Source organism: Hyla sarda, chromosome 5, assembly GCF_029499605.1.
Source record: "Hyla sarda isolate aHylSar1 chromosome 5, aHylSar1.hap1, whole genome shotgun sequence".
Lineage (NCBI taxonomy): Eukaryota > Metazoa > Chordata > Amphibia > Anura > Hylidae > Hyla > Hyla sarda.
Genome location: NC_079193.1, coordinates 27,370,067 through 27,385,077, shown reverse-complemented (window position 1 = coordinate 27,385,077; position 15,011 = coordinate 27,370,067). Strand labels below are relative to the sequence as shown.

General features: G+C 42.5%; 1 protein-coding gene across 4 annotated transcripts in view; it reads left to right on the top strand.

The window, feature by feature from the left end:
• The window catches only part of LOC130272986 (metalloreductase STEAP4-like), a 33,185-nt gene extending 18,734 nt beyond the window's left edge, over positions 1-14,451 (top strand). For 2 of the 4 annotated variants that reach the window (XM_056519082.1, XM_056519078.1), the window contains exons 2-5: positions 3,754-4,206; positions 5,700-6,224; positions 9,013-9,177; positions 13,933-14,451. In XM_056519082.1, coding sequence (XP_056375057.1) covers positions 3,757-4,206; positions 5,700-6,224; positions 9,013-9,177; positions 13,933-14,196 — 1,404 coding nt within the window. In that variant the 5' untranslated portion in view covers positions 3,754-3,756 and the 3' untranslated portion in view covers positions 14,197-14,451. Of the gene's footprint in view, positions 1-3,739; positions 4,207-5,699; positions 6,225-9,012; positions 9,178-13,932 lie in introns of all 4 variants that reach the window. The other 2 variants (XM_056519079.1, XM_056519081.1) reach the window with 1 other exon arrangement.
• Positions 14,452-15,011: the final 560 nt, after the last annotated feature.

Below are 15,011 nucleotides of genomic sequence, written 5' to 3'. Positions count from 1 at the left end.
CAGAAGGTCGGGGCAGGCAGCAAGGATCGTAGTCAGGGGCAACGGCAGAAGGTCTGGAAACACTGGCAAGGGACACACAAGGAACGCTTTCACTGGCACTAAGGCAACAAGATCCGGCAAGGGAGTGCAAGGGAAGTGAGGTAATATAGGGAGTGCACAGGTGATAACTCTAATTGGAACCACTGCGCCAATCAGCGGCGCAGTGGCCCTTTAAATCGCAGAGACCCGGCGCGCGCGCGCCCTAGGGAGCGGGGCCGCGCGCGCCGGGACAGAACAGACGGGGAGCGAGTCAGGTAGGAGAGCCGGGGTGCGCATCGCGAGCGGGCGCTACCCGCATCGCGAATCGCATCCCGGCTAGCAGCAGGATCGCAGCGCCCCGGGTCAGAGGACGTGACCGGGGCGCTGCAGCGGAGGAGGTGAAGCGAGCGCTCCGGGGAGGAGCGGGAACCCGGAGCGCTCGGCGTAACAAGAAGTAATTTACAAATCTGTTTAACTTTCTGGAGCCAGTTGATATATATATATATATATATATATATATATATATATATATATATAAAGTTTTTTCCTGGATAACCCCTTTAAATAGGGAGGAGTTGAGGGAGCTGCAGAGACAACACCACACTGACAATGAGAGGACTACACAACTTCCTTTCCAGTTAGATCATGCAAACACATTCTGAAGCCAGAGGAATTTATCATAACGCTATATTAGTAAATTAAATGTCTTGGGGGTGAAAGTTTTATGTAAATACAATCTTCTGAAACCGGAATACCCCTTTAGATTCATATCTTGAAGAAAACACAGTACAGTACGGTACATTATGTTTATAGTTCTCAGTACGCTGTGTGTTGTACATATTTCCGCTTCTCTTTTATCCATATGCTGGATTAGACTATTCACCCTACAATAAAGCACCAGATATAGAAGAGACGAGAGATGGAACAATTAGGGCTTTACATCTAGTAAATGTATTCAGTAATGTATAAAAGGAAAGCGCTGATACTAATAACTTGTTTTTCCTCCGCATCCTCTCCTAATTCAGGCTTGAGTATATTTCCCAAGGCTAAACCATTTTTATCATGTTAAACAATACTGTATATTCTTTATTATCTTAGTGGTGCCTTTATATGATGTATTAAGAGATAGTAGAGCTGTTATTCACAGAACGCTGAAAGGTTATTCCATTCGTCTTTCTTTACCTTTTCTGTGTGGTTTTTAAGATCACGGTGTTCAGGGAAGCTTTGTTTTTACTTTTAATGCAGTGTTTTCCAACCAGTGTGCCTCCAGCTGTTGCAAAACTACAACACGCAGCATGCCCGGACAGCCGTTGGCTGTCCGGGCATGCTGCGTGTTGTAGTTTTGCAACTGCTGGGGGCACCCTGGTTGGGAAACTCGGTTCTGATCATGTGATGGGCACATAGGTATATGATATCTGTGCCAATGTGCCCATCACATGACCATCATTTTTTTTTTATATAACTGTTTATTTTCATTTTCAAAAATTATTAATTAATTGTTATCATTATTAATTGTCATCACTTGAAGTGAGGGCAAACAGCAATGAAAAGTATTCAAAATGCATATGGTAAACTTATATAATGTTTCACATGCTCCTAAACCCAAGATTAATAGTTTTTATTTGTCTGTGTCATCTAAACACACACATATATATATATATATATATATTTTTATTTTTATTTTTATTATTATTATTTTTTCTTTCCACCGGAGTACCTGCCTTTCACCGCTCACTACATGATGGCACAGTCAGATATATAACTCATATCTCTGACTGTGCCATCATATAGTGAGCAGTGAAAGGTAGGTAGAAAATATCAACTAGTCCATTCATAAGCCACATACCTTTTTTGCCCCCTGCTTGGGTGAGGCCTCTTAGATTTATTACAGGAATAGAATAGCAGCACAGAGTATTTATGGAGGGAACTGTGGTGAGGATGACTGTCTACCTCACTACAGTTCCTGCGGGCTCTGTGCACTGAGGACAAGCAGGGCTCTGTACCCTGAGGACAAGCAGGGCTCTGTACACCGAGGACAAGCGGGGCTCTGTACACTGAGGACAAGCAGGGCTCTGTACACTGAAGACAAGCAGGGCTCTGTACACTGAGGACAAGCAGGGCTCTGTATACTGGGGACAAGCAGGGCTCTGTACACTGAGGACAAGTGGGGCTCTGTACACTGAGAACAAGCAGGGCTCTGTACACTGAGGACAAGCAGGGCTCTGTATACTGGGGACAAGCAGGGCTCTGTACACTTAAGACAAGCAGGGCTCTGTATACTGGGGACAAGCAGGGCTCTGTACACTGAGGACAAGCGGGGCTCTGTACACTGAGAGCAAGCAGGGCTCTGTACACTGAGGACAAGCAGGGCTCTGTACACTGAGAACAAGCAGGGCTCTGTACACTGAGAACAAGCAGGGCTCTGTACACTGAGGACAAGCAGGGCTCTGTACACTAAGGACAAGCAGGGCTCTGTACACTGAGGACAAGCAGGGCTCTGTACACTAAGGACAAGCAGGGCTCTGTACACTAAGAACAAGCAGGGCAGGCACACTGGTCTTCGGTGGCAGCAGTGAACTCCGGCACTGCCACGCTTAGACGTGAAGTTCATGTAACCTAAGCGCCTCTCCCAGGCAGCAACTGCAGTTTTCTTAAAGAGCCGCTGCTACAGTGGCTGTCTGGGAGTGGAATAACTGTAACAGCTCTGGGCCCGGCTCTGACATCGGAGCGGCATAGACCTAACGGCCGCAGTAGGCCCTTTCCCCATGTCGGGCCCAGCTATTTAAAAAAATAAATACATTTTTTTAGATTTTATATGAGATGCGGCAGACAGCGGGCCTTTTGGACGACATCCGAATGGACCGGCCGGTCAGTCCGCCCCTGCTGCCAGGTGTTCATCTCCTTCATTCTTCAGTTTTATTGGCATGGTTTACACATTGGCCCTGATTTACTAAGAGTGTTGTGTAGGTTTCTTTGTGGGTTTTAATTCCCTACAATTTATTTTCCACAATATTTCCTAAGGTTTCCCTACATTTTCCACTTTCCCTACACTTTGCTTTTTTTTTTTTTACACATGCTCTGGTCTGTTGGGTTTTCCTCAGCTCAAATCCACCACATTTTCTGTAGAAACCTCAGTAAATATGTTAGGTTTTGTGAAAATGTCGGGGGCACGCCCCTTTTCTGTGACCACACCCCCTTTCCACGACAGGCACACCCCTTTTTCTGTTTTTCTCAGAAAAATTGAGAGTTGGTCGGGTTTTTTATTTTTGCCGCAGACAGAATTTCTGGCGCAATACGCCAGAGTGCGGCACACAGCCCGACAAAACGTGAAAGTTTACAATGGTAAATCAGGGCCATTATATTTAGAACATAAAAGCAGAACCCCTCATTTATATATATATATATATATATATATATATATATATATATATATATATATATTGTAAGGAGTAGCCGTATTAGTCCAGTGATGCATACGCAAAATCATAGGATCTTGTAGTATCTTGTAGTACGTTTTTATAACACTGTTATGATTTTTCATATATATATATATATATATATATATATATATTCCGTAAACAAGCGCTATTCATTTACTTGAGCCACATAATTCGCCCCCTAGAGGCAGCAATGATTTAGTGGAAAGTGGGCATGGGTTGTGCACCTCTCATTGGCAGATGTATGTTATTTCATACCTACCACTTTACTAACTGAATGTCAGTGTCTCTCTTTCAGACAATGGGAACCAAGGTCATGATACCACTGTGCTCGGATTTCGGGGAGAAGCACGGCAGCATATGTATTTTCGGAACAGGGGATTTTGGACGATCGCTTGGATCCAAATTGATGCAAAATGGATATTCAGTGGTATTTGGAAGTCGTCATCCGGGTGAAACCAGCTTGTTGCCCAGAGGGGCTGAGGTGCTGAGTCACGCAGAAGCGGTACAGAATTGCTCCATTATCATTGTGGCGGTGCAAAGGGACCATTACGATTTTCTGAAGAACCTCAAAGAAGCCCTGGAGGGTAAAATACTGGTGGACGTCAGCAATAACCTTACAATAAACCAATACCCTGACTCCAATGCCGAGTACCTCGCCCAGATCGTACCCAGAGCCACAGTTGTCAAAGCATTTAATACAGTCTCTGCATGGGCTCTGCAGTCGGGGAGTCTGGATGCCAGCAGACAGGTAATGCTTAGATGAATAGTAATAAATTGGTTAAACAAACGTGGCTGCATTCATCAAGATGTGGCGCCACTCCTGTCCTGTGGTTAAGCCTGGAGCTGATGCCAAATGGGGCCGAACTGCAATATTATACAAGACCTGTGAACAAGTGGGGCGCTGTATGTGGACGAAAGCAGCCATGTATTTTTAGTCATTGACAACCCTTAAATCAAAAGTCTTTTAATAGAAAGGGCATGTAGGGGCATTTACAATTTAGTCCCTTGGCAATATTTGCCATATATTTATGTAGTTATAAAGCCAAACTGTAAAAGACCTAAGCAGTCCTAGTGCCGGCATGTTAAGCTGGCGCCCACTGTCTGCGGAATGGGGAATTTTTCAGGTGGACATTTCACAAAATATCTGCTGTGTGAACATAGCCTTACAGTTTTCAAAGTGTTTCCAAACTGTACTACTTTCTCAAATTTGAATTTACAGTATCCTAAAAAAAAAAAAAAAAATTTTAAAAATAAACTATTGCCAGAGGAAAAATCCATTAAAACTTTAACACAAAAGTCAAAAGTGAGCACAAATTAACAGCAGAACAGCAAAATGTAAATCCGTCATTTCCTCTGCAATTCTTTCTTTCTCACGTGTCAGACGTGTTACTCGCAATAGTTTTCACATGATTCAAACAAAAACATCAACTTTACAATTAATTTCCAGAAGTGAAAAGATAAAAAAAAAATTAAAAAATATATATAAACAGTAAATATTCTTCCTAGTTCTTAAGTTGTCACCTTTTGCTGAGTTGTTACCAGTTGTATGACTGTCAGGCTGAATTCACATGTATAGGGCAGTTTGTATTGGGCATAAGATGCCCCGTACAGATCTCTAACCCACACGATCTCCATGCAGCACCCAGCGGCATTCTGAACATTCCAGCAGCTGTGGCCGTGACGTTATGCCACGCCCCCTTGTGCTGTGACACCACGCCCCCTCCATTCATGTCTATGGGAGGGGGCGTGGCAGTGTGGCATGACATCATGACAACAGCTGCCAGAACCATATTTCTGAACATAATGTTAAGAGCATTGCTAGGTGCTGCATGGAGATCGTGGGTTCCAGTCACTAGGGGTACTCTGCGCCTAGGGGATAAGATGTCTAGGGGCAAAGTTCTCCTGGAGTAATCCAGTGTAGAACAGGGGATACGTTCCAGATCACGAGGGGTCTAACTGCTGCGGCCCCCCTCGATCTTCTGTACGGGGCAGCAGTCAACGCACGCTTTATGGCAATGGAGCTGGGCCCCATACAGGAGATTGCGGGGGGGCCAGCGATTGGACCCCTGTGATCTGAACTTATCCCCAATCTTTAGGAAATGGGAAAAGTTGTTCTACACTGGATTACTCCTTTAAGCTTTATACTCCAAGTCCTAAAAAAAATGGTGCATGAAGCTTTGCAGCACATAAATTTCTTTATAGGGTTGAAGGACACTTATATTTGTATCATTTACATTCCAGGTCTTTGTATGTTCGAATGACAGTCAAGCCAAACAACAGATAATGGACATCATCCGGGCCATTGGGTTGACGCCACAAGACAAGGGATCTTTAGGAATGGCCAAGGAGATAGAGGACTATCCGCTGCAGCTCTTCCCAATGTGGAGACTTCCCATGTGCACCTGTGCAGGACTGACCGTGCTGGTGTTCCTGTATTGTGTAATCCAAGACATCATCTACAACGCAGAAAAAAACATTGATGTCTCCTATCTTCTGATGATCACCATTCCCAACAGGATCTTCCCTGTCGTCTCCTTGATGTTGTTGGCTTTGTGTTATCTTCCCGGTGCCTTTGCCGCCATCATTCAACTCTATAGAGGCACCAAGTACAGCCGATTCCCCAACTGGTTGGATCGGTGGATGTTATGTAGAAAGCAGTTGGGGCTGGTGGCGTTGTCCTATGCTTTCCTCCATGCCATTTATACTCTTGTTATTCCGATTCGATACAGTGCACGGCACAGGACAGAGACATTTATTATCAATCAAGTAATGTATTCCTATGTATGGTTAGAGTTATTATTTACATACTGGGGTACTGGGGAGAGATCATGCCCAGATAAGAGGGAAGGTTTTCCGATGGAGCTAACTTTACATAGAAGAATGGTTTTCTGCCAGAAGAGTTTCCCACCAAGAACTTCCTTGGACTTTGGAAACAGCCACTTTCCTCCTGGGGGGGACACATTCACTGGGCTGGGCGTTCTGTTATTAAAGGGGTACTCCGCCCCTAGACATTTTACCCCCTATCCAAAGGATAGGGGATGAGATGTTTGATAGCGAGGGTTCCGCCGCTGGGAACCCCTGCGATCTCGGCTGCAGAACCCCAGACATCTGCTGCACGAAGAGAACTTCGCTCCATGCCGGATGACTGGTGATGCGGGGCGGAGGCTTGTGATGTCATAGCCACACCCCCTCAATGCAAGTCTATGGGAGGGGGCATGGCCTTAACATAACGAGCAGGCGTGGCTGTGACATAACGAGCCTCTGGCGCTGCACCTGGTGCTCTAACCGAAAGGCGGGTGCAGCAGGAAGATCGCATGGGGTCCCCAGTGGCGGGATCCCCGCAATCAGACATCTGATACCTTATCCTTTGGATATGGGATAAGATGTCTAGGGGCGGAGTGCTCCTTTAATGCCATGAGGTGAAATGAATAACTCGCCTCAGGTGGCAGATTGCAGAATCCCCAAGAGCAGCATGTTCCATAGAGAAGATGTCAATCCCACTAAGTCTAAATTTTTTGCTGCTATACACCACAGATTCTGCTATACACCACAGATTCTATTGAACCAATGATCTGTAAATGGCAGCTGGTCATTTGGTAACTATGAATATTATATATAGAGCTATACAGCACACTTTTCCTGTATTTTTATATTTTGCCGATTTTTTTTTTTTTAATCACGATTTTTATGATGAGAGGCAACAATTCATTTTTCACCTCAGGTGTTAGAAAAGCTGATATTGGCCCTAATGGCAGGAAAAGACACATCATAACATGGATAGAAGGCCCTATAATGTGTGGATGCAATGGCTTAGCCAGAAAAACTTTCTACTCTTTTACAGAGAAGGGGTCCCAAGAAGAGGACCCTCCCCTGTGAAGTGCACATGTCCTTATAGTTCATATGGACAGGGGCTTCCAGTCTTGAGACAACACTTTATCAAACCCTCTCCTCTTGGCTCAGCACATCCCAATGTGACTGCATGTAGTAAACGTCTCTGAATAATACATTTTACAATACATGGCTGCTCGTGTCTATATGTGGTCGCCCAGTGGCTGCCATGGGAATTGCGGCACGTTGAGGGTTTTATAGCAAATTAATTATATTTGGATCATAAGAAACTGTGAGTTAGCGAGCATAGTAAATATACAGTCCACATAGAAGTTAGAACTACAATAATATAGTTCTACAGTACTATATCCTTACCACCTGCATAACTTGAGTGTGACTAACATTTCCGAAAAACATCTGAAATACCATAGTAATGATATATCAACAGACAGATAGATAGATAGATAGATAGATATGATATAGATAGATATGAGATAGATAGATAGATATTAGATAGATGGATATGAGATAGATAAATAGAAATGAGATAGATAGATAGATATGAGATAGATAGATAGATAGATAGATAGATAGATAGATATGAGATAGATATGATATAGATAGATATGAGATAGATAGATAGATAGATATGAGTTAGATAGATAGATAGATATGAGTTAGATAGATAGATAGATAGATAGATAGATATCAATGTAGAGGGTAGGCAGCACAACCACGTATTCTGACGGAATCTTGGGGTGCAAGCAAGGATAGCAGTCCCAATCGCAGACGGCTCAGATAATCCAAGATGCAGAAAGTACAGCAGCACACCCAGTAGTAAAGTGCAAAAATTGGGATTTATTGACCCATATCAAATGCGACGTTTCGACGGCATCCCGCCATCGTTTTCAAGCATGATACACAGGTTACAACATCCACATTATATCAGGTGTGTAATTAACGAACAATCAAGTGTAAACAGTATTATAAAAGTGATCAAACACACAATCATAAGATTAAGGTGTATACAAAATATAAAATACATGAGTGACAAACCAATACAGTCATGGCATAAACATACATTAAACACGATCTATATAAAATAGGTGTATATCGGTTTCCCTAGACCAAAGTCCACAGGTGCGCCATATCGGCAGTGAATTAAAAACAATTAAAAACATGTTTAATTGTTTTTAATTCACTGCCGATATGGCGCACCTGTGGACTTTGGTCTAGGGAAACCGATATACACCTATTTTATATAGATCGTGTTTAATGTATGTTTATGCCATGACTGTATTGGTTTGTCACTCATGTATTTTATATTTTGTATACACCTTAATCTTATGATTGTGTGTTTGATCACTTTTATAATACTGTTTACACTTGATTGTTCGTTAATTACACACCTGATATAATGTGGATGTTGTAACCTGTGTATCATGCTTGAAAACGATGGCGGGATGCCGTCGAAACGTCGCATTTGATATGGGTCAATAAATCCCAATTTTTGAACTTTACTACTGGGTGTGCTGCTGTACTTTCTGCATCTTAGATAGATAGATAGATAGATAGATAGATAGATAGATATGAGATAGATAGATAGATAGATAGATAGATATGAGATAGATACATATGAGATAGATAGATAGATATGAGATAGATGCAGTAGATATGAGAAAGATAGATAGAAAGTTAGAAATAATTCTTGTTCTATTCTTAATAGGTAATGTTGAATAAAACCAGAGCTTTCGAGAAACCCCTGACCTGGAGAAGTGACACCTATTTAGCACTAGGAATCCTGGGATTTTTCTTCTACATTGTCCTGGGAATAACCTCTCTACCCTCTGTCAGCAATGCCGTCAACTGGAGAGAGTTCAGGTTTGTCCAGGTATGTTCTGCACTTTGCTATATCCAGTGCTTTTTCTAAAGCAGTGGTCTCAAACTGCGGCCCTCCAGATGTTGCAAAACTTCAACTCCCAGCGTGCCCGGACAGCCAACGACTGTCCGAGCATGCTGGGAGTTGAAGTTTTACAACATCTGATGGGCCACAGTTCGAGACCACTGGTTCGAATGTGAAGACCATGTGGTCTAAAGAAATAGAACCATTAACCCTTTAGACGCCATGATCAAAGTAAAAATTGTATCGATAAAAACTACAGATCACGGCACAAAAAATGAGCCCTCATAAAAGTTAATGAACCCCTTCCGAATAAAAGTTTGAACCCCCCTTCCCATTTTTTAAATAAAAAAAATAAAAATAAGCATACGTGGTACCGCCACATGCGTAAATGTCCGAACTATTAAAATATAAGGGTAGTTTAACCGCACAATCGATGTCGTACACGTAAAAAAATACCAAAGTCCAAAATTGGGCTTTTTTTTATCGGGGTCAGAAGATACCAATTTTAACCCCTTAAGGACTCAGGGTTTTTCCGTTTTTGCACTTTCGTTTTTTCCTCCTTACCTTTTAAAAATCATAACCCTTTCAATTTTCCACCTAAAAATCCATATTATGGCTTATTTTTTGTGTCGCCAATTCTACTTTGCAGTGACATTAGTCATTTTACCCAAAAATGCACGGCGAAACGGAAAAAAAAATCATTGTGCGACAAAATCGAAAAAAAACCCGCCATTTTGTAACTTTTGGGGGCTTCCGTTTCTACGCAGTGCATATTTCGGTAAAAATTACACCTTATCATTATTCTGTAGGTCCATACGGTTAAAATGATACCCTACTTATATAGGTTTGATTTTGTCGCGATTCTGGAAAAAATCATAACTACATGCAGGAAAATTTATACGTTTAAAAATTTCATCTTCTGACCCCTATAACTTTTTTATTTTTCCACGTACAGGGCGGTATGAGGACTCATTTTTTGCGCCGTGATCTGAAGTTTTTATCGGTATGATTTTAGTTTTGATCAGATTTTTTGACCACTTTTTATTCATTTTTTAATGGTATAAAAAGTGACCAAAATACGCTTTTTTGGACTTTGGAATTTTTTTGCGCGTACGCCATTGACTGTACGGTTTAATTAATGATATATTTTTATAGTTCGGACATTTACGCACGCGGCGATACCACATATGTTTATTTATTTATTTTTTTTATACTGTTTTATTTTTTTATGGGAAAAGGGGGGTGATTCAAACTTTTATTAGGGAAGGGGTTAAATGACCTTTATTAATACTTTTTTTTAACATTTTTTTTGCAGTGTTATAGGTCCCATAGGGACCTATAACACTGCACACACTGATCTCTCCCATAGGGACCTATAACACTGCACACACTGATCTTTTACACAGATCACAGGCATGTATTAACACGCCTGTGATCAGTGTTATCGGCGCTTGACTGCTCCTGCCTGGATCTCAGGCACGGAGCAGTCATTCGCCGATCGGACACCGAGAAGGCAGGTAAGGGCCCGATTTCACCGCGGCGGTCCCGAACAGCCCGACTGAGCAGCCGGGTCCCTTTCACTTTCACTTTAGAAGCGGCGGTCAGCTTTGACCGCCGCTTCTAAAGGGTTAATACCGCACATCGCCGCGATCGGCGATGTGTGGTATTAGCCGCGGGTCCCGGCCATTGATGAGCGCCGGGACCGACGCGATATGATGCGGGATCGCGGCGCGATCCCGCTTCATATCGTGGGAGCCGGCGCAGGACGTAAATATACGTCCTGCGTCGTTAAGGGGTTAAACATACTAATTTTGCTGCATGTAGTTATAATTTTTTAAATGAAATAAAACCTATATAAATTGGGTATCCTTGTAACCGTATAGACCTGCAGAATAAAGATAAGGTGTAATTTTTACCGAAAACTTCACTGTGTAGAAACGGAAGCCCCCAATATTTACAAAATGTGTATTTTTTTTTTCAATTTCACCCCACATATATATATATTTTTTTTTAGTTTTCCCGTAGATTTTGTTATTAAATGATTGAAGCCATTACAAAGTACAATTGGTGACGCAAACAACAAGCCCTTATATGGGTCTGTAGGTGCAAAATTGAAAGTGTTATGATTTTTAGAAGGGGAGGAGGAAAAAATGAAAGTACATAAACGAAAATTGTCCTGGTCCTTAATCCCTTAACGACGCAGGACGTATATTTACGTCCTGCGCCGGCTCCCGCGATATGAAGCGGGATCGCGCTGCAATCCCGTATCATATCGCGGCGGTCCCGGCGCTCATCTACGGCCGGGACCCGCGGCTAATACCACACATCGCCGATCGCGGCGATGTGCGGTATTAACTCTTTAGAAGCGGCGGTCAAAGCTGACCGCCGCTTCTAAAGCGAAAGTGAAAGTGACCAGGCTGCTCAGTCGGGCTGTTTGGGACCGCCGCGGTGAAATCGCGGCGTCCCGAACAGCTTACAGGACACCGGGAGGGCCCTTACCTGCCTCCTCGGTGTCCGATCGGCGAATGACTGCTCTGTGCCTGAGATCCAGGCAGGAGCAGTCAAGCGCCGATAACACTGATCACAGGCGTGTTAATACACGCCAGTGATCTGTGCAAGAGATCAGTGTGTGCAGTGTTATAGGTCCCTATGGGAGCTATAACACTGCAAAAAAAAAGTAAAAAAAAAAGTGTTAATAAAGGTAATTAACCCCTTCCCTAATAAAAGTTGGAATCACCCCCCTTTTCCCATAAAAAAAATAAAACAGTGTAAAAAAATAAATAAATAAACATATGTGGTATCGCCGCGTGCGTAAATGTCCGAACTATAAAAATATATAATTAATTAAACTGCACGGTCAATGGCGTACGCGTAAAAAAATTCCAAAGTAAAAAAAAAGCGCATTTTTGGTCACTTTTTATACCATTAAAAAATGAATAAAAAGTGATCAAAAAGTCCGATCAAAATAAAAATCATACCGATAAAAACTTTAGATCATGGCGCAAAAAATGAGTCCTCATACCGCCCTGTACGTGGAAAAATAAAAAAGATATAGGGGTCAGAATATGAAATTTTTAAACGTATAAATTTTCCTGCGTGTAGTTATGATTTTTTCCAGAAGTACGACAAAATCAAACCTATATAAGTAGGGGATCATTTTAACCGTATGGACCTACAGAATAATGATAAGGTGTAATTTTTACCAAAATATGCACTGCGTAGAAACGGAAGCCCCCAAAAGTTACATAACGGAATTTTTTCTTCGATCTTGTCGCACATTGTTTTTTTTTTCCATTTCGCCGTGCATTTTTGGGTAAAATGACTAATGTCACTGCAAAGTAGAATTGGCGACGCAAAAAATAAGCCATAATATGGATTTTTAGGTGGAAAATTGAAAGGGTTATGATTTTTAAAAGGTAAGGAGGAAAAAACGAAAGTGCAAAAACTGAAAAACCCTGAGTCCTTAAAGGGTTAAAGAGGTACTCCGGGGAACTAAATCCATAGCCCATTCTTTCCCTCTCACCAACCTATGCATTTGTCTAAATATCATTCATTAGCTATATACAACAGTTTTCCTCTTTCAGCTGTCACCTACATGCAGAAAGTGAGAGAAAAATTTATTTTTTAGATCCACGTTGTCTCCTCAGTGAGAGCAGCTCCTCCCATCAAGACAACACCACATGATTTCTGTCTGATTTCTGATTGGGCTAGAGCTCTGGCTGTACAGCCACACCTCCCCTCCCTGTGTGAGGAGCTTGTGAGAGAAAAAGCAGTGAAGATTCTTAGTCACTACTGAGCACATACCGTAGCTGCTGTTTTTCTTTTGAATATGCTGCCATTCAGAACACAGAAAAATTCATAGCACTGTGTGAGAGAAAAAGTGGAGAGATTTCCCCATATGCAGCCAATCACAGCTCGGCTTTCACTTTACCTCAGCTTGTTAGCTGGTTGATGTGGGAAAATCCCTCCACTTTTTCTCTTCTCTCACACAGTTTGATAAATCTCCCCCAGTGTGCGTGTGCGTGTGTGTGTGAGTGTGTGTGTGTGTGTGTGTGTGTGTGTGTGAGAGAGCTGCAGTGTAAGCCTGCACACAGATAGTGAAAGCAGTTGGCTGGCAGCCATTACACAGAGCTGAATTCTGGGAGTTGTAGTCTATGCTGCAGATAAGGAAAAAAAGTATTTAGGAGACATCAGGGGCCAAAGGAACTGCCAAAATCACATGAATAACTACAGGAGACACATAACAGGTATTGTGATGGCTTAGGGCATTTTTATTTTTCTTAACTTCCCCGGAGTACCCCTTTAAGGTCAAATGGGCCCTTAAAGGACAAGTGCAGTGTTATTACACTTATCCCCTAACCACAGGATAAGTGTTTCATCGCGGGGGGTCCAATCGCTGGGACCCCCCACGATCACCTGAACGGGGCCCCCGTATTAGCGCTCAGTAAGAACTAGAGAGGTCAACGGTTACACCTCCTCCCCGCCCCCTCCCCATACAGTTCTATGGGAGAGGAGGGAGACACGAACGCTGCCTCCCCGCCTCTCCCATAGAACTACATGGAGGAGGCGTGTCAGCCGCGACGTGGCAGAGCCGTGGACCCGTGCAGGAGATAGCTCGGACCCCCCACGAACAGACACTTATCCCCTATCCTGTGGATAGGGGATAAGTTGTATTTTGCTACAGATGTCCTTTAAGGGGTTAAAGCAATGTAATGTAATAACTTATTGTATTTTGTTTTGCAGTCAAAACTGGGATATCTGACTCTGCTGCTGTGCACAGGACATGCGATGGTCTTTGGCTGGAATAGATTCCTCCTACTTGATAGATACAGATGGTATATGCCCCCCGTGTACACACTTTCCCTGGTCATTCCATGCGTGGTTCTCATCCTGAAGCTCGTCCTAATAATCCCATGCATCGACACCAGGATTACCAAAATACGTCAAGGGTGGGAAAGATCTCCAAGCAAGAAAGCAGAAACAAAGTTAAAAACCTGCAGTCTATAGTGTTATAGTCACACACGGACTGAATGAGCCATATAAAAACCATTCTATATCCACACCACTAGGGGGAGCTCAGCGCAGACAGATGTATACACAGCCTATTGAACTCAATGGTATATGCACCTGGTAGCAGCAGAAGGCAGATATGCATGTATCTTATGATTCTATGGCTGTGTGAAGGGAAGCAGGGGATTTGAGCTCTGATCATTATACAGATATATTATAGCATTAACTGTCACAGACGTTTGGCTGCATTCAGATGCCTTTCTTTTTTTTAATAAAAGAAATCTCTTTATAAAATATTCTGTGTTATTCTTAAGCGCCACAAGTCCAGCTTCTCACCCCTCAAGCAAACAGCATAGTTTGGCCTAGGAAAGTTGTCTGTACAGTGCCCACTACAGGAGAAGTGCAGAATTACATGCTGATCATTCTGTGAAATCTTCATCTATAATAGACAGTGCATGCACACCAGAGAGAAGGCCACGGTCAATAAATTCCTTGTGTGTGAAAATACATTTTGATATTCCCATGAGTTGTGTCAAATCTATGGCCACCGACAGTATACAATTTAGTTGTGCCTTTGGATGAGGCAGAAATATTGGTAGATAGATAGGAAATGCCGTGCAGTTGCTCACTTCTCTATTTAAAGGGTACCTCTCATCAAAAAAACTTTTGATATATTATAGATTAATGTATGAAGAATAACTTTACAATTGCATGTTATTAAAAAAATATGCTTCTTTCTATTTAATTTTCCCCTTTGAAGAAATGACCACTAGGGGTCTCCCTACCAGTCCTGGCAGCAAGCATTTCAGACT